The following is a 21515-nucleotide window of genomic DNA, read 5'->3' as shown; positions in this document are numbered from 1 at the left end:
TTGCACATGTTTGCAGGACCAAGGTAAATAACTGTCATTGATCTGTTAATGTGACCAGTTACATCTAATCACCAAATATCCAAAATGCAATATCCTGCTTCTGTAAGTTTGGTAAACTACTCAGCTTTTCAGCTTGCTTTCTCCTTTATGATTCTTCTTAGTAATGGACACAGTTTTGCAAAAATGTAACAAACTTTGAATACTCAAGTTTAAATTATGCTGGTGCGAGGCTTTTAAGAGGAGATGACCCCTGGCACTTGTCTTTCTGCTAAATCCTTCAGCAAATCACAGTAGGCTTCAAGGGTTTTTCATGAGACAGAGAGAATGAGCTGACAATAAGGTGGCTAGCAGAGCACACCTGATCCCTATTAACCCAATTAATGAAGAGGTTTGGGGCAGAGAGGAGCAGGGCTGTTTCCCCAAACCGGGGAAGAGCACAATGTGCCAAGGCTGAAGTAGGGCCACATAGATGATTGGATTGTTAGCCTGAGCCTCAAGGGGATGCTAAAATGGTACGGTACAACTTCTTGTTGAAGTTTTGCTTGAAAAATCAGGCACTAAACAGATCTCTAGTGTCCCTCTTGCCTGTAGTTTGCCCCTCATCCTGCATGACTGAAAGGGGGCAGAAGCCTCTTCATCTTGGTTCACAAGCTATTTGGAAATATGTCCATTCCACCTCACACTTTTTCCTTCTCCAACATAATTAAACCTGTGTTTAATATGTCTGTGTCATTCACATTCCGTGTCACACAGGAACCATTTTATGTGCAGGGCTGCATGGCTAGATAATCCATTTTTATCCCAACCCAGTCTTCCACTGCCTCCTTTTTCTCCATCCTTCCTCCAGTTGTTTATCACCACTTTCATCCCATCATCACTCCAACTCCTCCTGGAAGCCTCCTCTGACTCTTCTCTAAATGGGATCAGTCCAGGTCAGTTGACACCCAGGTGTGGGACTACTCTCATTTATTGCTCTGTACTGTGTGTGTGTGTGTTTGTGTGTGTGTTGGGGGGGTGTTTCATGTACGTGTGTTTACCTCCCTGTGTTAACTGGAAATTACTGTTATTGTGTTTTCATGTAATTTGGTCCTTATTCACACAGGAATTGTGAGGCTTTTTGTGACTGCTTAACCTGTGCATGAGTGAAAAAGACACCATCTAATTCACAAATCAGAGGCAAAGGATTAAATGAACTTGTAACTGTGCTGCAGAACTACATCTGCCTGCACAGGTCCTATTTGATCTTATTCAAATAAGCCATTAATGAGTCACTGGAGGGGAATGGACTCATTCAAGTGATGTCCAGATCAGGCTGTTTGCAGCTAATATCAATCAACTGGTTTAACGATTGGTTATACAACATAGCTGTGTAGTGACTAAATACGGGTAGCATATTAATTTGATAAAGGAGCACAAAGATCATCCTTACTCAGTCAACAACATGCTTTACTTTCTTTGTTCAAAAGAACAATACAAAAACCTCCCAATGCTGCAATACAGGTATTTTATAATAGGACTGCTCAGTAAGATAATGTGATAATTTCATAATTGCATATGTCCATTTATGTAAACTGATTTATATTTTAAATTGCCGAAACAATTCTCTGATTAAAGATGCTGTGAGATATGAAAATCATGAAGGAGGAAAGAGAAGATGATGTAGGGAAAGGTATGCACTGTCCGTGGCATTTTCGCAGTAATGGCATTATACTGATGTAACTGTACATTGTCATAGAGAGAGGCTTAAAAACACACACACACACACACACACACACACTTTAATGCCAATTTTAATGTAAAAAGTTGGCTGAGGCTTACATACCTGGGTTATTTATTAGGGGTGAGGGAAAAAATTGATAAAGCATAGTATCACGATATTTTGCCTGGCGAAATATCGTATTTTTTACAAAGTATCTTTTGTTTTTTTTTTGCTTTTCTGTCCACTTGATGATGCCGTTGCACCCTTTGCCCAGTGAGGTCAGCAGAGGTGATGGCCATACAGCAGACCATGTTGAAACAAAAACAAGTGCGACTCGTGACCTGCAAGAAAACAACTTGATAGGTTCGTGCAGACAAACGTTATTGTACGTCATCATCTATAGTTGCAAGAAAAAGTGTGTGAACCCTTTGGGATTTCTTGGATTTCTGCATAAATGGGTCATAAAATGTGTTCTGATCTTCATCTAAGTCACAACAATAGACAAACACAGTCTGCTTAAACTAATACCGCACAAAAAATGATATGTTTTCATGTTTTTATTGAACAAACCATGTAAACATTCACAGTGCAGGGTGGAAAAAGTATGTGAACCTTTGGATTTAATAACTGGTTGACCCTCCTTTGGCAGCAATAACCTCAACCAAACGTTTCCTGTAGTTGCAGATCAGACCTGCACAATGGTCAGGAGGAATTTTGGAGCATTCCTCTTAACAAAACTGTTTCAGTTCAGCAATATTCTTGGGATGTCTAGTGTGAATCGCTCTCTTGAGGTCATGCCACAGCATCTCAATTGGGTTGAGGTCAGGACTCTGACTGGGATACTCCAGAAGGTGTATTTTCTTCTGTTGAAGCCATTCTGTTGTTGATGTACTTCTGTACTTTGTGTCTTTGTCCTGTTGCACCACCCATCCTCTGTTGAGCTTCAGGTGGCGGACAGATGGTCTTAAGTTTACCTGCAAAATGTCTTGATAAACTTGGGAATTCATTTTTCTATCAATGACAATCCGTCCAGGCCCTGAGGCAGCAAAGCGGCCCCAAACCATGATGACCCCTTCACCGTATTTCACGGTTGGGATGAGGTTTTGGTGTTGGTGTGCGGTGCCTTTTTTGCTCTACACATAGTGTTGTGTGTTCCTTCCAAACAACTAAATTTTGGTTTCATCTATCCACAACATATTTTGCCAGTAGTGCTGTGGAACATCCAGGTGCTCTTTTGCAAACTTCAAACGTGCAGCAATGTTTTTTTTTTTTTTTTTTGGACAGCAGTGTCTTCCTCCGTGGTGTCCTCCCATGAGCTCCATGCTTGTTTAATGTTTTACTTATTGTAGATTTGTCAACACAAATGTTAACATGTGCCAGAGATTTCTGTAAGTCTTTAACTGACACTCTAGGATTCTTCTTCACCTCATTGAGCATTCTGCACTGGGCTTTTGCAGTCATCTTTACAGGAAGACCACACCTAGGGAGAGTAGCAACAGTGCTGAGCTTTCTCCATTTGTAGACAGTCTGTCTTACCGTGGACACATGAACATCAAGGCTATCAGAGATACTTTTGTAACCCTTTCCAACTTCATGCAAGTCAACAATTCTTGATTGTAGGTATTCTGAGAGCTCTTTTGTGCTAGGATAATTCACATCAGCTTCTTGAGAACAGCAAATTCAAAACTGGTGTGTGTTTTTATGGGGCAGGGCAGCTTTCACCAACACATCCAATCTCATCACATTGATTGGACTCAAGGTTGGCTGACTCCTGGCTCCAGCTAGCTCTTGGAGAAGTCATTAGCTTAGGGGTTCACATACTTTTTCCACCCTGCACTGTGAATGTTTACATGGTTTGTTCAATAAAAACATGAAAACATATCATTTTTTGTGTGGTATTAGTTTAAGCAGACTGTGTTTGTCTATTGTTGTGACTTAGATGAAGATCGGAACACATTTTATGACCCATTTATGCAGAAATCCAAGAAATCCCAAAGGGTTCACATACTTTTTTTTTGCAACTGTTTACCAGGGGTCATCAAGTACATTTGCACAAGTGCCAGATTTATTCTAGACAGAACCTCTGGGGGCCAGACTTTCACTTAAACAAAAAATTAAACATTTTGGTCCGGTTAACATATTTTAATTGCATTTATATTTTCTTTCAAAATGCAGGACATTACCAGGGGGATCTATCCCTATTATCTATAATGCAGCAGGCTACAAGAAGACAGGCCTGACAGCAGAACTGGCAATTCCAGAGAGTGGGCCCTCCCCAATTGTGATTTAGCACCAATATAAACCCATTTTTGACACTTTTAACCCCTTTCTGATACTTTTTGCCTTTTTTTTCCCTCTTTTACCAATTTTTGCAAGCTTCTGCCCCCTCTTAAATCACTTTGTCTGCATGTTTTACCCCCCTTCACTTTTATCCACTTTTTAACCTCTTTTCATTACATTTTTTTAACAAGAGTTGCAGCTTTTAAATCAATGTTTGCCACTTTCTGACCATTTTGTTACTCTTAACACCTTTTTGCAACTTTCCTGCCAATGATTCCCCCTGTGTGCCAGTTTTTAACATCTTTAAACTACATCGCCAGGCTTTTTTTTCTATATTTTTTGATACTTTTAACACATTTTTGATACTTTTTGCCCCTCTTTGTGTCTTTAACCCAAATTCTGCCATTTAACCCCTTTTAAACCACTTTTCCTGCATATTTTGTCCTCTTTGTGCCACTCTATTATCCATTTTTGCCACTTTTAAACCCCTTTTCCACAACTTTTTTGCACTTTTTTTTTTTGCCATTTTTTTATACTTGTGCCCCTTTTTTCCTCTTTTACCATTTTTGCCACATTTGAACCTCTTTTCACCAATTTCTGTCCCTTTGTGCAACTCCATTACCCATTTTGCGATTTATCACCCATTTTTGTAAAACTTTTGCCAACCTTACCCCTTTTTTAGATATCTAGTAAGTTTGGCTGACAAGTACAGTGCTTAACAAATTTTTCAGGCCACCTGTCATATTTGTCTCAGAGACCATCCAGCATCATGAAGTGCTTTGATGCGGACTCTTTCATTTTCAGTGAGCTCTCCACATTTAACCATTTTGAACAGGAATGAGGAATTTCAAACTGAATTCTCCTTTTAATACCCAAATTTGAGCCAGCTCACTGTGCTTCTCTGAGAAGTCAGAACTTAATCAAACATAACATTCAACCACTAAAACTCATTTTTCTGTTCAGGAATGCAAGTAAATAGCTATAATTTGACATATCAGTCAAGAAATAATATTGTGCTTTACTATTTTTTCAGTGTTTTTGTAAATCAGTAAATTTGAAAATTCATGGATAACAATAATAATTATATTTTAGCATTAAAAATATCATTTTGGTTAAAGAGCTTCTACATATTGGTGTATTAACCATTGTAGAAATATCAAAAATGATTTTGGTAATTACCAATGCTGTTAATTTAGGGCAGCTGTGGCATAAACCTTACTTTGGTTAGGGTTAGGGTGGTCTATTAAATTTGTTAAGCACTGTACATTTCAGTAAAAACAGATCAAATGTTGAGTAATTCTAAAACTATTTCAATATAAATTGTTTTTGGGGTGGATTTAACAGCTGCAGACCTTTAAAGCCAAAGGATACACTTAAAACCACAACATTGTCTTTTCCTCCTTTTCTGAATTGAATGATCTTTCAGGGGCCGGACAGGAAGCTCTGGGGGGCCTGATAAGGCCCCTGAGCTGCCAGTTGATGATCAGTGATCTACATGTAATGTAGGAAATGCTAAGAAAGGCAGCGGTCTGGATTATATTACAATATGTTGTTTTGATGTATTCACTTTTTACTACATTTCTGCAAAAGAAGGAGGGGTGTTTCTGGAAGGAAACAGTACTCTGGGACACAATTAATCTGTGATATTTTAGTGTTACCCATCCGGTTTTATATGCATAAGAATTATTGCTCTTTCTCATTTGGTTGCAATGCTAAGCATGGTTGGATATGCACTGGGAGCACCGGCGCTTCCGCAGGTTTTAAAGGGCTACGCTAATTTTTGCTGATATCGATGTCATGCCAATAATACTGTGCATTCCTAATATGAAGTGCTTAGACATACAACATCATTTCCCCAAGTCAATGCAGTGTCCGCTGTCACATACTGCACAAGACTGTGCAATTGAAAACTCTTCCCCAGTCATAGTGTGTTGCAAGTGGCAATTTGGCTTCACTGCTCACAGTGTGCTGGAATACATAATGACACAGACCACACCAAACAGGGGTTGGTGCTACTTTTCCCCAAAATGTGTTTTCCCCTGTACCTTTTGACATTTTGTGAACAGTTAAATAAACCAGAAAATTCAGTCCTGTCTGGTGTACTGACAGATCTCATGCCCTCATTTTTAACAGTTTACTGTGCAGAAAATATACCAAAACGTGGTATTAATTTCTTGATTGATTTTTGAAATTGTGTAGAAAACCTGTGTATTCCAGATGTTATAGTACTTTTATAGATATTACCAGGAGATAAATCAGTCCAGGGCTGCTAGCAGTTCTTAGTTCACCCACATGACAGGAGAGGTATGAAAGCATCTACTTTTCTTAAAAAAAACTTGATAAGTTTCTCCTTTTTCATTTAAAATAGTGCCCTGTCAGCATGAAAGAAGAGCTCTGAACAAATTTAAGGTGTAAATAGCTTCTCTTCAAATTCAGACACAAAATAAGAGCAAAGAAGACTGGGTGTGGTTTTGCCTGTGTATCATCAACTTGAAATGCTTTGAGAATTAGACCTTGGAACAGTGCACTTGGTGGGAGCAAATTCTGATTTTCTTCTTTTTAAATTAGTAACAGTGTTTAATTTTTAGTGAATCAGGCCTTTAGTGTCTTCTTTACAGATAGAGGGAAACAGCTGATGGAGGCCTACAAAATGGCTTACAGTTGGATTACAAAACAGTCTGAATCAAAGATGGGGTTTATTTTCTACAAGCAGCTGAGTGTGTCATAGGGGAAGACAGGAAACAATGCTATATTTCATTATCACAACCTTTCATGTTTCCCTCTGTTAGTGGATAATAGGTGGGTTTCACAGATGACAATGCTCTCTTAACACTCTGTCCCAGTGAGGAGGGAGCAGTCTGATTAGAAATCCTGAACCCTGTATGAACTCTCCCTTGATGAGTGACCATAATGAGGCTGCAAGGCAAAACCCATTGGTCATCTCTTTGTATTTATTATCTCTCTAAAGAATCATTAGAGTAGGTGAAGGGAGTGCAGCCGTTCATTTGTGGTTATAAAACTCTCAGAGGAGCCATTGGAGGGGGGATCTCTAACCTGTAATCCTGTTAGCCATCAGAGAAAAACAATTTGAAGTTACAATCAGCACAGGCTGTCTGTTCTCTTGGAGATGACACATTAGAAAAGGAAAAGGAAGGGTCATGAGATTGAAGTTGCGGTCATGTTCTCTGTATTGCTGTTTTTTTCTGTTTTCTATTAAATACTGGGGGATGGATTTGTCAGTATATTGAGTTTTGGGGACAGAATGAATCTTTTTAATCTCCAAGCAAAAGGTTGGTCAGTTGTTTCTAACTGGTCTAGCCTAAGGACCCTCCACCAATTCCTTAACAGAAATCATGACCCAAAATTTTCAAAGATTTTCAACCACTCAAGTTTATTTTGGTAATTCTGGTAATTTTAACTCTGGAAACCCATTTGTTATTTTCTTGAGAAAGAAGACTAGTGAGTCCAAAGACCAGTTCAGACTTCAGATTCACAAGGCGATGAGTTAAAACTTTCAAGTGCTTGCAACATTCCATTTTGCAATGTTCTAAACACCTGCCATTCCACACTGCTGCAACTGAGGAAGACAATGCATCTTTTCCATGGCAGTGACTCTAACAAGTTATTCACTTTAAAGTGATTACTTCTTGAGTTACTGCAGTAAATCAGACTTTACAACAGGAGCAGTACTGCACATTCACTGTTTTTGGCCAACTGTTGAGGTCAGCCCTACAGATGGCTCTGTCTGTGTCTCACTGACTGAGTAACTGACTGACTGACTGACTGACTGACTGATGCTACTTTCACACTCATACTATACAGAGCTGGGTTTTATTGTACAGGCAGCCGTCGGTAATAGATGTCTCCATTGTGGTAAATAGAGCCATACATACAGAGTTGCATGGGCTGGGTTTAGTTGTACTGAAAGCCCTCAGTAATGGCTGCCTCCACTGTGGTAAATACCTCAGATATAGCTTTAGCACTGCATCTTTTTAACAGAACTGTAGCCTGTTACACCAGCTATGTGTAGCGATAAAGTTTAATAATAACTTAATATTATCAATAAACCTCATAGAAGAATAGGGCACCACCGCTTATGCGGATTGGTTATTTAATAACCAATAAAATATTGTAGTTATTAATTAATCAAAACTTTTAATTAATTAACAAAAACATTAACTGTAAATCAATCTAGTTTCTAAAGGGAATGAGTCCTTGTAACAGGGTCTCTATTTCTCAGCTTAATACACAATGATCTCCTGAACACCGACTGTATTTTGAAGATTTATTATCACATCAACAAATAACAAGCATAAATCACAGGGTTATACGAATATAATGTGAATGAATAAACAGAACATGACTAAATATGACAAGAAAGAAAGGATGTTTGGTGAAGAGAGGATTATTTGATAACCGTAACGGAAAATTAACTAACGGTGTACAATTTGGAGTGTGAATTTGGAAGAAAAATAGGTCTGAACTAATTTTATTGGAACTTTGGAGACACCTGCACCAGAAGAGTGGATTGGATCCTACTTTGCTTGCCGTTAAAGAAGGCCGGCGAGGAGAGAAGCCACCTGGAGGAGAACGCCTGGCAAGTTCTGAACGCCGGGGCTGTCGTGTGCCAGTTCTGGTCCGACCCGGATGGATTCAGCTGGGCTGCCACGGCGCCAATGGGTCGCTCAGCCTGATGAACACAGCCATAGATTCTTGTCCACAGACTCTGGAAAAATCATCTCTCGTTCCAAAAAAACAGCTCTCAGATTGTCCAATTAATATCGAATGAACATCTCAAAACATCGACATCATGTGACTTTGGGTTACAGTGAAGTCAGACGTGCGATAAAAAGAGACAAAAACTTTGCTTGCCTAAAAAGTTAGTGCAAAGGCTTTAAAAAGATTAAAGAATCTTGTGCAGATCAGATATGAGATCCAATTGTTCTATTAAATCTGGCACAGACTTGGAGAAGAAAACGTGTTTCACGGAGAGAAAGTCTTGTCTAAGTCTCAAGATGACTTGGCTCAAAACTTGACAAAACAAACTCTCTTCTACAATAGAATTAGGAAAACTCCGGAAACAACAGATTCTAAGACGCAGGAGTGGACAAAGAGGTGTAAGAACAGAAAATCCTCCTGCACTGGACTGCCGCACCGAACTGCCCAGTTGAACTGAACATGGCTCCAGAGTGTCATGTTGGCGTCGTATTGTCTGTAATAACTCAAAGAGGACTGTCTGTCCTCTTCTCACTTTGACTGTTAAGGAGATTCATCTTATAGCATTCTGGATTATCATTACATATGCACAAGTTCTACCTGAAGTTATGGTGTAAAGTCCACACTAACGTTGAAACTAGTTAAGTTCTAACTTAAGTTGTGTCATTGTTCGGTTGCACCACGGAGGCGTAAGGTTGATCTTAACTAGTAGGGATTTACTTCCAAGCTTACGAAAATATTGCAGCAGATGTAAAGTTTCCTCTTACTTTAACCAATCACAGAAGAGCATTTTTTAACCCAGTGTTTGCTACAGATGACAACGGCTTAAAATAACATATCTCAGCTTGGGGAAAACAGTGTTAATGATCATGGAGAACCAGCCCCGTAATGCAAATACACAGGGCCTCCCCACAGCTCACCTTAAGTGGGCCGTTGTATTTTTGTAATATTCGACGGTATGAATAAATCAGCTCCTCCTCCCTGGCCAACCAGGCGCAAGGGAGAGAGCAACAGCAGTGCTCACAGAAAATGACTGAGAGGTGATAAAAAAGTATGAGTTGATAATCTAGTCTGACAGTAGGCTATGTCTCAGTTTACCAGTGAATAGTGCAGCACAGAAGAATTCAGTGTTTTAACGGACCAGTGCTGTCTTATAAAAGCACTCTAACATGTGGTAGCTGCACACGGATTGCTGGTCTACGTGGATCATCACTGCTGTCTTTATTATAAACTCTAAATTTATCAGAGCCATGTTTATTGGAACCTTAATTGTGAATAAGCTGCTGCTTATAAGCTATTGAGAATCCATGTTGCTCAACATTTAAATGAATAATAAATTAACATTTCACAGACTGGAATTTTCGCTTCAGACGCAGGACTTATGCGCAATGCGCACAATAGGTTTACCAAAGACTATCTGACACTGTTAAAAAGAAGATGACTTGTGTGTTTCAAATAATGGTTATATCTCATATTTGTCCTCCTGTTAAGTGCGTAATGTACGCACTCTCTCTCTCTCTCTCTCTCTCTCAATCTAGGCCTATTAAAAGTCAGGTCAAATCGGCCAAACTCTTATTTATAGGAAAGCTTTTAACAACAATGAAAAAAAAAATTCTTTATTCCTGCCAACAATAAAGAGAAGCACCATTGTCCGCTAAGCACGAAGCAATAAAGCTGCACAAGAAATGACGACAGCACGTCAAAAGCAAAATGCAAACAAGCGTTTGCATCACAAAGGTGCTGAAATTTTTAATAATATTATAGTCTGCATGACTTAATATGCAGGCCTGTTGCTGCATGTAACAATAACACTTTGGCTAGAAAAACAACAGCTATGAACAATAACTTTGATAACCTCATTTAAACTTAAACAGCAGGTGTGGGAAAACACTCAGCAGCTCTATGCCATAAGAACACCTCTATACTCCCAAACGTGCATGATTGCAGAATATAATTCTAATTTTATCACAGACAATCACAGGTGAAATGAAGCCTACCTTTAGATGTTTACTCAGCCAGATTATACACCTTCACAGAGCATGGTTTTCAGTTTTCTGAGCCAGTTAGTCCTCTGTACAGTTCGTAGAAAGTCTGTTAGTTGTTCTATGAGTCTGTGATCATGACATGGGTTTGACAGCAGCACCTGCCCGGTGGTTAGCTTAACTTGCTGCCGCATCTGGACCCATGGGTTTTGAAGTTCTTTTTGTTCTAGCTTCCAGATAATTCCAGTCGTTTGAACATACTGCTGTATCAGCTAATTTTGAACAAACTCTGGTGTGTGTCAGCAAACCGGGCTGTGATTGGCTCGTGCGAGTTGAGGCGGGAGGCGGGGGTTGGATGAGGCTCCATGCTCTATGGAGGACTTTATGCCTAGTAGGGGGTAGCTGTAAGATTTAAGTTACAACTTAAGCCTACATTGAAACTATCACGGCTGGTGCAACACCTTTAATGCTAGGTGAGTGTAAACTCTGTCGTAAGTAAGAACTTACATTCAAACTAGGCTACATTTGAACTTCTGAACAGCTGGTGCAACCCATAGCTAGACCACATCTCTGTATGAAATGAAAAATAAAAACAACCCTAAAAGCTTTTCATGTTGGGAAAGATGTTTTGACTCTTCTTCTGACCTGCTTCAGCATGAGTATGTAATGGGGAGAAAGGGTTACTTGTGTGAATGTTTGTATACAAGGCCTGCTAGTGGAGCCATTGGCTCAGAATCATTCACAGCTGCACTTTTGTCAAAACTTGTCATTTCTTTATAAAATTAAGCTCAGAGAGCAACACTGAAAGCTTTCCGTGACAGAAAAGGTGCTTTCACTCATCTGCCAACCTGCTTCTGCATGAGTATGTAATAGTTAAGGGGGGGAAGGATTTCTTGTTCTGTGAGTGCTTGAGCACAAGGCCTGCTAGTGGAGTTGTCAGCTCAAATTAGCCACAGCAGCACTTTTGTCAGAAATGGACAGCATTCCTTTATTAAAGCAAGTTCAGAGAGCAAAACGGAAAGCTTTCTGCAACAGAAAACGATGCTCTTGTGATGACCTGCTCTGGCATGAGTATGTAATATTTAAGGGGGAAAGGATTTGTTTTTGCGATTGATTGTATACAAGGCCTGCTAGGGGCGTGATTAGCTTGGACTTAGCTGCAGCAGCGGTTTTGTCTGAACTGGACAACCTGTCTTTATTAAACCAGTGCAGAGAGCAACACTGAAAGCTTTCCATGACAGAAAAGATGTTTTCGCTCTGCTTCCAGTCTGTTTGGTATGGGTTTCCAATCATTACGGTCAGTTGAAGATGTTTGGCGCGTCTCCTGTAGTGATGTGTACCCTCCCCGCACAAAACAGCACAGAATAAAGGGAGGATATTTTCTCTTCACCATTCCGCTAACAACATTAGCACTGTGGTAGCCTCAATGTGTCTGTGTAGGGGCATGTGTTTCTGTGGAGCCATCAGATGTGATAAAAAGAAAAGCTGGAGGGGAGGGGGGATGATGTTGCTTAGGGCTCCATGTACCATTCAGGCTCCACACACAGAGAGAGACAGAGATAGAGAGAGGAGAAAATTGAGCAATATAAACTTCAGTCACCAGTAATAATAAATTTCATATCAATGAGGATGGTACCAGATTGTGTAACATAGCTTTTATACAAAAAAAAAAGGTGTAAAATTTTGTCATTCTTTCAGTTTTATTGTCTCCATGCTCCATTTAGAGTTTGATTTATTTGGGAAATATTTTGAGAGCAGTATTATTTATTTTATTAGCTTTCCCAGATGTACGTTAAATATATTCATACAATGTATATGAGTCAATGTAGCGTGTTAGCTGCTTTCTGCTGACAGGGCTTTATGTTTTCAAATTTTGGAATCCTTCACTTCTCAACCCACAGACATAAGGAACAGCACAATTACAAACACCCCAACAAAATATCACTCTGCCACAACACATAGCTCAGTCAGGCAGTTCAACAGGCATCCCAGACAGCTGCAGTCAGCCATATACTAGGTTGTGACCTAGTCTTGTTTCATGTGTTTTTGTCATCGTGATAATGTGTAACATTTTCATTATACATAAGTGCCTGAGAGTTACTGATTACTAAATAATCCTTGTCATCACCATCAGAGTGCAGCAGTGAAATTCAACACACATAAACTTATCCAGAAATGATAGGACTCTATTTCACGTGGCCCTTTGACGTTATCCATGAGAAATGAAAGGCTGCAGGAGCTGGATTTTTCAGTGGAAAATTAACTGTTCTTAGTGGATATCTTCATTATATAAGATTGAGCTAGAAAATCATTTTTGTGTTTATATGTGCCACAAAATTTCACTGCCACACGGGGATGATAACAAATGATGATCATGATGATTGATGAAAAAAATATAGATGTAATCATTTCCAAAATGAATGGCATGATTTTTTTGAATGAAATTGGCATTTATAGGCCAAAAGGGAGATTTATATTTCCCTTTTCCACAGTTATCTGCTTGCAATGTTCTAAAACCAACTGTCTGTGACTTTCAAGCTGAATCACTGCCAACTGCATCAGGCGGCCCGATTCGAGCTGCAACAGCTCAGTTGAGACTGCTGCAACTCTTGCCAGTGATGTTCTAAAACCATTTCATTGTGTCACAAATCTTTGGTCTGAACTGGGCTTAAAACCTGAGAAAACAGCTGAAATGTACTCATTATGACAAGAAACCTAAGTAAAGCAAAATATTTAGATGTGTGTCCACTCAGAGTTTCCTTATCTTGTGAACTTCTTGACAAATTATTTTATTTTCCTGGCACACAGTCATGACACAGTAAAAAACACTCTCGAGACCCACTTTTGGGTCCTGATCCACCGGTTGAGAGGCACAGCTCTAGATTATGTAGAGCTGGGTATTGATCCAAGTACTTTTTTCAACATATTTGACATCTCAGTACCTTGTATGAAGTTTGAACAAGTTTTGGTAAAAAATGTAATTGCACAGTTCTTTTTCCAACATTGCAGTTGAGACTTAATTTCTAAGTATTTAAGTTCTTTATCTCATAATTTTTCAATAAATACAAGCAATAAATAATTGTATAATATAACCAACACAATATATAATAGATTTACCCAGGAATGAACAACATCTTACTGCAAATATTGCAACTGCAAATTCGATGTGAATTGCTGTATTGGATGTAAGGATAATTTTTGTCATTCTGCTTTTTAATTGGAAAAACAAATACCAATAAAGGAAAGTAGGATGCTTTGCAAACTATTCTATTAAGAAAAATTGACACTTGAATTTTTGCATGATGTGTAAAGCATAACATTTCTGCTGCAAAAAAATGTAATAAATTAGTATTTGGCACTTATTTCAGTGTAAAGAAATATTGCACCTTCTGTGATTTGAAAACTGCAGAAGCCCAAATTGTAAAATAATCTAATTGATTCATGTAAATTTAGCTCAACCGTCCAGTCTAATTATGAAGTACTGCCATTGACTAATTGCCTTACAGATGGACTGGGATGTACAGCTCAATTTGTTAGCCCAATGTTAACACATAATAGAAACTAATATAAATGGGCTAACAGATTTTGTATCTGCTGTAGTTATTTTTACTTAAGAAACAACCAAATTAACAACATTTAGAAAAAAAGATTTTTTGTTGACTGTTTACTTAACCATGTTTATTTAAATGGAAGGCTTCTTTAATTAAGAAATGTTAAGTTAGTTAGTATCTCTACAGTCTATGACACCACAGCTGTGTCACCCGGCACTCATGCTTTCTTCTTCGTTTGTTATTTAATTGCCTTTACCAAACAGCTTTTGGATGTGCTGCAGCCATCATTTGACAGTAGTACGGCAATACAACCAGGTGCCAAAAAAAAAAAAAATTGGAAAATATGTTTTAAGATAATAGTTGCCTGGACACTTTGATTTTTAGTAAATTGATAACTGTTAGAATTTCATGACCCATGCCTTTTACAAAGCATTGACAACAATGTTTGATACCACCAACATGTCATCATACTGGCTCATGTGATACAATTATTTTATTGCCCCTGCCAAATATCAATATTTTAAAACATGCTCTGAGCAGATTTCATGCCAATACTCATGTCTCCTCTTTATTACCCCTCACAGTGGGGCTTATGATATGAATGAGGATAGAACCAGGTGAAAACAAACTGACAGAATACTAAAAGAAAAGGAATTAAAAACTGGGCTTGATAAGAGGTGAAACTGTCATTATACAGTTAACTTTGAATATATCAATCACAGAATCTGAGTATTACATCAAGGGCCAAGTATCAGGTATCATGAGCTACCCTGTGATTCCAACTCCAAGGTTAAAATGCGTCTAAAGCATAAAACATTTAAAAATACAGTTGTCAGAAGCTGACATTGATTAACTTGAATAAGCTGTTTAGTTACATTTATTGGTTGATCTTAAAAGTACATTTCAATTCTTTTTGGCATTTAAAATTTGATGTGTTCACATTACTATATTTCAGATTGAAATAGGCATATTTTGTGTAATTTTTATCATCGCTTGGTTTGCAAAGAACATGGTTATACTTCCTGTGTCGTGTTCTCAAAGTATTGTTTTGTTGTCGGTACCTAAAACTATGCAGCAGTAGTTTCATAGATGTCATAAACAGTAGTCAATTTTTCTTTATTTTTCTGACATTCTACTTTGTCTTTCTTGCTGACTGATGACTTCACTTGTCTCCCTCCTTGTTAAGGCATCCTCTCAGTGCTCTCGCTGTCCTCTGAGTGCACCTCCCTGGCTTCAGAGTTGCCCAAAGTGTCCTACGTCAAAGCTATTGACATCTGGCTCATCGCTTGCCTGCTGTTCGGTTTCGCCTCGCTGGTGGAGTATGCCGTGGTTCAAGTGATGCTCAACAGCCCAAAGTGCATCGAGGCTGAAAAAGCCAAGATAGCATCGAAGGAGAAGGCTGCAGGAAAGATCCCTGCTGCTAGAAACAACACAGTCAATGGGACAGGAGGGACACCACTCCATGTCAGCACTTTACATGTTAGTAGATATGGTTTGATGATTTCTGTGTGTTTGTGCTTATCCCAATATGTGGACTGTTCATATGTGCTTAATCAAACCTACTCTTGTTAAATGATATAGATTTTTCCAAAATATTGCAACAGTAAAATCTGATTAAGATCTAGCTTTATGATCATCAGCTGTATTGAATTTCTAAGGGATTTTATTGCTGTCATGAAGACGATGCAGTCTGTTGAGAAAATATTAATAATAAATTCCTTAAGAATCTGTTTCCACCAGCAGCACCACTACAATATACGGCCCATCTTTATCTGTTTAAAGGCACACAGAGCATTACTTCACATTCCCAGATCCTATGAAAATAGTTTTGATTATTATTTCTCATTTTATCTCATCTCATTTTATAGAGAAAGGGAGGGAAGAGGGAGAACAAGAGAGCACCTTTGTGCCAAAGAGAGAGAGTAAAAACAGAGAAACTTTATCCGATCATCTGGCCTGATGTAACTCAGTTGACCTGTGAATTGTGAAAACAGTGCTTCAACTTGGATCCTCTTTTGACTGGAGAGGAAATGATCACCCTTAACGCACCTCAGGAAAATCTTTCAAGAAAATATTTGGAACCTTCTGATCATTAGGCTATTGCTGACTTTAGTCAGCGCTAGTATGTGCCAGGCCTAAGCTGGTATGGGTCTGATTGAGGTGTAGACGTGTGTTATGGCCTCTTTAGTTGACTTAAAACAAGACACTAACACAAAAGAGACAGATAACATTAAAAGGTCACCAACACAGAACTGGAAATTGAATGAAAAATCCAAGCTTTATTAACAAATTAAATAAAAAATAAACAATCAATTGATAGATTAACAAGATAAAAAGGACAAAATCAGACTGAAGACACTGGCCAAAAGGAACAAAAAGAGAGAGTGAACAAAAAAACTGACCAATGAAAAATACACCAAAAAAAAAAAAAAGACTGGCAAACTACAGCCCCTACTACAACAATAAAACCCATTAATGTAGACAGAGAGAACGCAGAGCGGCACTTAACAACATGGAAGAAGACATCAGCCACCAAATTCATTGTCTTATTTTCATCAAACTGAGAAAATTAACTCAGTACAACTTCAGTCAGACTAACATGTTTACATACCTTTCAAAAGTTCTAGTTTGAGTCAGACTAACACAATAAATGGGCTTTTTCTTACTGCATGTAAACATACCAGTGACAAATAGTAGTGTGCAAAATGAATTTACAAGATTCATTCATTTCCAAAATCCTCAGGCAGGTTTGTTGCAGGGAGGCATAGAGATATATTATAAATTCAAATCCTGCAAATTCAATCATTAAAATCTGGCATTGTCTCTACCACACACATATAAAGCTCAGTCAGAAGCTCACATGCACATCAGGCATGCAGCATGTCAGGTGGGTCTTCCAACTGTTAACATTATTGGAATTAATTGATCTCTAGCTCTGTGTTAGTCTGGACCACATTTGAATTTAAAGCATTACATTATTCCATTGAGGTTTAATGCGTTTTCTTGTCAAAACCAAATCAAAATAATGAAGCCTTAATGAGCTTAATGACTTCACTGAGTAAGCAGTTATAGTCTGATTAGATCCTGTTCACACTGCAGGCCTTCAGGGATGTCGATGAAAGGGATTTTGTTGGATGACGTTAAACTACATCCTTCTGTTGATGGATCTAATAAGCACCGGTTGTCCGCTGGGAAAGCACGCACAGGGTGCAGAGGGGCTATAAGACCCCTTGCATGAGAGAACATCCAAATTAGGCAACACTGTACAAAGTACATCTAATTTTGGCAAGAAATATCTTTCTTTTTTCTCTTAAAATAGCAGTCTTTTTTTCCTGCCCAAGCTTCTGGATCAAACAGATCCTTTCCTGGGTTATCAAAGCGGAGTCAGTTTTCAGTCCAACTATCCTAAAGAGCCTCATTTAATGTTTCACACAGTTCGGCTTGTATGGCCACTGTTTGCACACAAAGACTCTTTATGCACAGACCAGAAGTCGGATGAAGTAGACATTTCAGCATTTTTTTGTATTATTATGCAGTTATAGTCAGAAAAATATATGAAGATTTGTGCAGTTTTGTTCACCAGTGAGGAATCTGTAAGGAGAGTGCATAACATGTAAAGCAAGGACAACAGGAAAGGAGCACTTTACAGCAAAATAGATGGGATTATACCAAGTTCATGCTGCCTTAGTCTGAAAGTAAAACTCCAGAGAAACTAACACATTGTACTTTTCACAATTTCTTACCTTGAAATGAGGGTTTAAGATACTTAAAAAAGCAAGTGAAGTCTGGGTGTGAGTGCCAATGCAGTTATGCTGCACTCAACTTAAGGCCTGTGTTAAAGTTTGACCTGAATCTCCTTCCCCACAAGTCATTTCACGCTCGATCCAATGTCTTATTAAAATAAAGACATGATTGCCCAAACATCTTACACAAAACCTAAGAAGACTCAAAAAACAGATAGACGTATTTGCTGGTACTGTCAAATCATGAAATTGTATCTATATATCTGTGTTTCATGAATCTGTACATCACTCCTTCCTGAAATAAAGCTGTGGTGGAGACGATGGCAGAGAGAGGGGACAAGGAAGAGGGTGAAGGATGTGTACTCAGTACATTCCTAAAAAAAACACATTTCTATGTTAGTTAAATTAAATGGCTAGTTTTAAGGTATACCAGAAACCGTCTAAACTTTGCCACACTTACTTGAATTTTCAAGGGCAATGTCTTTTAAAAATGAAAAAATATTTTGCCATGGTCATGTAGTTCTTCTGATGAAGTCTAGTTGCCCAAAGTTTGTGCAAAGATTTACATGACAATGCCTGAATAAAAAAAGCGTTTAAATTTTAAGATATACAGTGCTTAACAAATTTATTAGACCACCCTAACCCTAACCAAAGTATGGTTTATGCCACAGCTGTCCTAAATTAACAGCCTTGGTCATTACCAAAAAATTTTATGTTTCTGCAATGTTTAATACACCAAATTGTAGAAACTCTTTAACCCAAATGATATTTTTAATGCTAAAATATAATTATTATTGTTATCCATGAATTTTCAAATTTACTGATTTACAAAAAACTGAAAAAATAGTAAAGCACATTAATATTTCTTGATTTATATGTCAAATTATAGTTATTTACTTGCATTCCTGAAGGGAAAAATGAGTTTTAGTGGTTGAATGTTATGCTTGATTCATTTCTGACTTCTCAGAGAAGCCCAGTGAGCTGGGTCAAATTTGGGTGAATTCAGTTTGAAATCCCTCATTCCTGTCCAAAATGGTAAAACCTGGAGAGCTCACTGAAAATGAAAGGGTCTGCATTAAAGCACTTCATGATGCTGGATGGTCTTTGAGACAAATATGACAGGTGGTCTAATGAATTTGTTAAGCACCCTATGTATTGACTTGGATTTTTCCTTGTTTATGGTAACAAGCCCAGAGCTGGTCTGGGCCAGGAACCCTGCCCCTCCCGTCAGGCTAAGACTCAGTCGGACTCAAGGGTAGTCAGACATCCTGCCAGACATGGAGTTACAGCATAATTATTTGCTACCTTTTTTTTTTTTTGGTCAATTTTTATTGTAATAACTTTTGAATAACTTCCCTGTTGTAGGCATGCTGCATAATTACTGCCCAGGTCTACTGGTCACATTTATGAATTACTATGTATTTTCAATAAAAACTACTCTCTAAGCAGTTTATTTATATTACTTTATATCAGTACCTCCTTAAAATGTATGTTTTTGATATCACAAATCTATTGATTAGTGTATATATAAGTAATAAGCATTACCCCAGCAGGCCTTCCCCCCCCCAAATAAACTAAAGTAAAAGTACTGAATTTAAAAAGTACTAAAAAAAAAATGGGTGCACATAAAAGCTACCTAATTACAGAAATTAATAATAATAACAGCCAACTTATTTAAACTGTGCTTGGGCCCATAAATACAGGGACAGGTCCTGCAGGGCCAGACTTGTAGAAAACATGCACAGGCGTGGGTTAGGTCATGCTCCATTTTTGGGAGTTAAAATCTCAACCCAAAGAGAAACTTAAACCAACACAGTACAGTGGCTGGATAGTGTTTCCTCTTGTGCACTTTAATTATTTACTTTTGGATGAAATACTCTCTTTTAGTTAGTGCTTAATTCTGTGTATGATAATCCCATTCTATTTGCCCATCAGGTCAGTTTGTAACCACTTTGGTGAGGCTACACAGCCTAAGGGGTTGCCAGCAGCACTCACAGACTTTTAGTCCAGTCTTATCTTAATTTGTGGATTTTACATGGATAAAGTCACTGCTGCAGACTGTTTTAATCTCTCCTGTTTACCCTCATGTTGCTCTCTTGTCCCCAGGTGGCTGAGACTCGCTGTAAGAAGGTGTGCACATCCAAGTCTGACCTGCGGACCAATGATTTCAGCATCGTGGGCTCGCTCCCGCGGGACTTTGAGCTGTCGAACTTTGACTGCTATGGAAAGCCTATCGATACCGGCAGTGGTTCTGGAAAATCCCAGTCTAAGAACAACAAGAAGCCTCCTCCTCCCAAACCAGTGATCCCCTCTGCTGCCAAAAGAGTTGACCTGTATGCCAGGGCCCTCTTCCCTTTCTCCTTCCTCTTCTTCAATGTGATTTATTGGTCAATATACTTGTGATCACCTAGAAATTTTAACCCATAAACATCACTCTCATAAATGCTTTATGGATCAGAATATTTCACAAAGTCTATCCAAGGATGACTACTTTGAGAGGAAATCTTATCCACATGAAATGACTGCTGAAAAAACTTTGAATTGGTTTTATGACATTTATTTTCACATGAAAATCCAATGATCATCATTTTATGTATCCAATGATTAGAACTTAAACTTCCTTTACCTTAAATGGTAATGTAGCATCTTGTATTAAAATACTTTATTTATTGATAAAGGTTCTTGAGAGGCTAATACAGGATTGCAGATGTAACTGTTGTAATGGATGGTGTGTAAAAAACACAGATCTATAGATCTATCTATAAAAGAGCATTTGTAAATAGCTTTTTGATTTTCTTCCCTTACTGAGCAGGAGTTTGTCCTAAAGTTTAATGAGTTAATGCAGATTTTATTTACACTATAATGCAAAGTATAACATTGTAATTACCTTGCATGTTAAAGAAAATGCATGTATATGGAGATAAAATCCCCCCCCCCCAAAAAAAAAAAAAAAATATATATATATATATAAGGTATTTATTAAATTTTATTATTCTTATGAGTTGCTCTTAGGAAGATCCAGAGAGTGTGAAACACCGTTTCCACCCAGATGATCATGTGACACTGCCGCACTTTGAACAAAAATGAGGTTGGAAACACTCTGCTCCTGTCCAGATGGTGATGTGACACTGCCACTCCAATCAAATGTAACGTTTGACATCTCCCACCTTGTGTAAATGGGTCACTGCTGAGGGGTGACCATGTATTTGTGAAATTTACAAACTAAGTAAATAAATGATCGTACGACTTTTCACCAGCTGCTGTGACTTAACATTTATTTATTTGCATACACTGATACACTGTTATTTCTTGCAGCTCACTGGGACCTCTCACAGTTTTAGGATTAAGTCTTAACAGATAAATAATATGATTGAATATAAGACATTGAAAAAGTACAACAATGCTGTAGTTGGATTGATGTAATTTTTGTTTTATAACAGCCTAAAATTATTGATTTGTCCATTAAATCTAAATCTTCTAAATTATCTTAATGGTTAAACCTATATTTTTTTATTTAAACTGGCAGCTGGACACCAAATTAAAT

The 21515-nt window shown here is 38.1% G+C and overlaps 1 protein-coding gene across 1 annotated transcript in view; it reads left to right on the top strand.

Moving 5' to 3' along the window:
- glrbb (glycine receptor, beta b) overlaps positions 1-20897 on the top strand; it is a 76879-nt gene extending 55982 nt beyond the window's left edge. The window contains exons 9-10 of the mRNA XM_041797736.1: positions 15415-15707; positions 20078-20897. Coding sequence (XP_041653670.1) covers positions 15415-15707; positions 20078-20374 — 590 coding nt within the window. The 3' untranslated portion in view covers positions 20375-20897. The remainder of the gene's footprint in view (positions 1-15414; positions 15708-20077) is intronic.
- The last annotated feature ends 618 nt before the right edge of the window (positions 20898-21515 follow it).

The sequence above is a fragment of the Cheilinus undulatus genome, linkage group 10, assembly GCF_018320785.1.
Source record: "Cheilinus undulatus linkage group 10, ASM1832078v1, whole genome shotgun sequence".
In the NCBI taxonomy this organism is placed as follows: Eukaryota; Metazoa; Chordata; class Actinopteri; order Labriformes; family Labridae; genus Cheilinus; species Cheilinus undulatus.
This window is presented reverse-complemented; position numbering and strand designations above follow the sequence as displayed.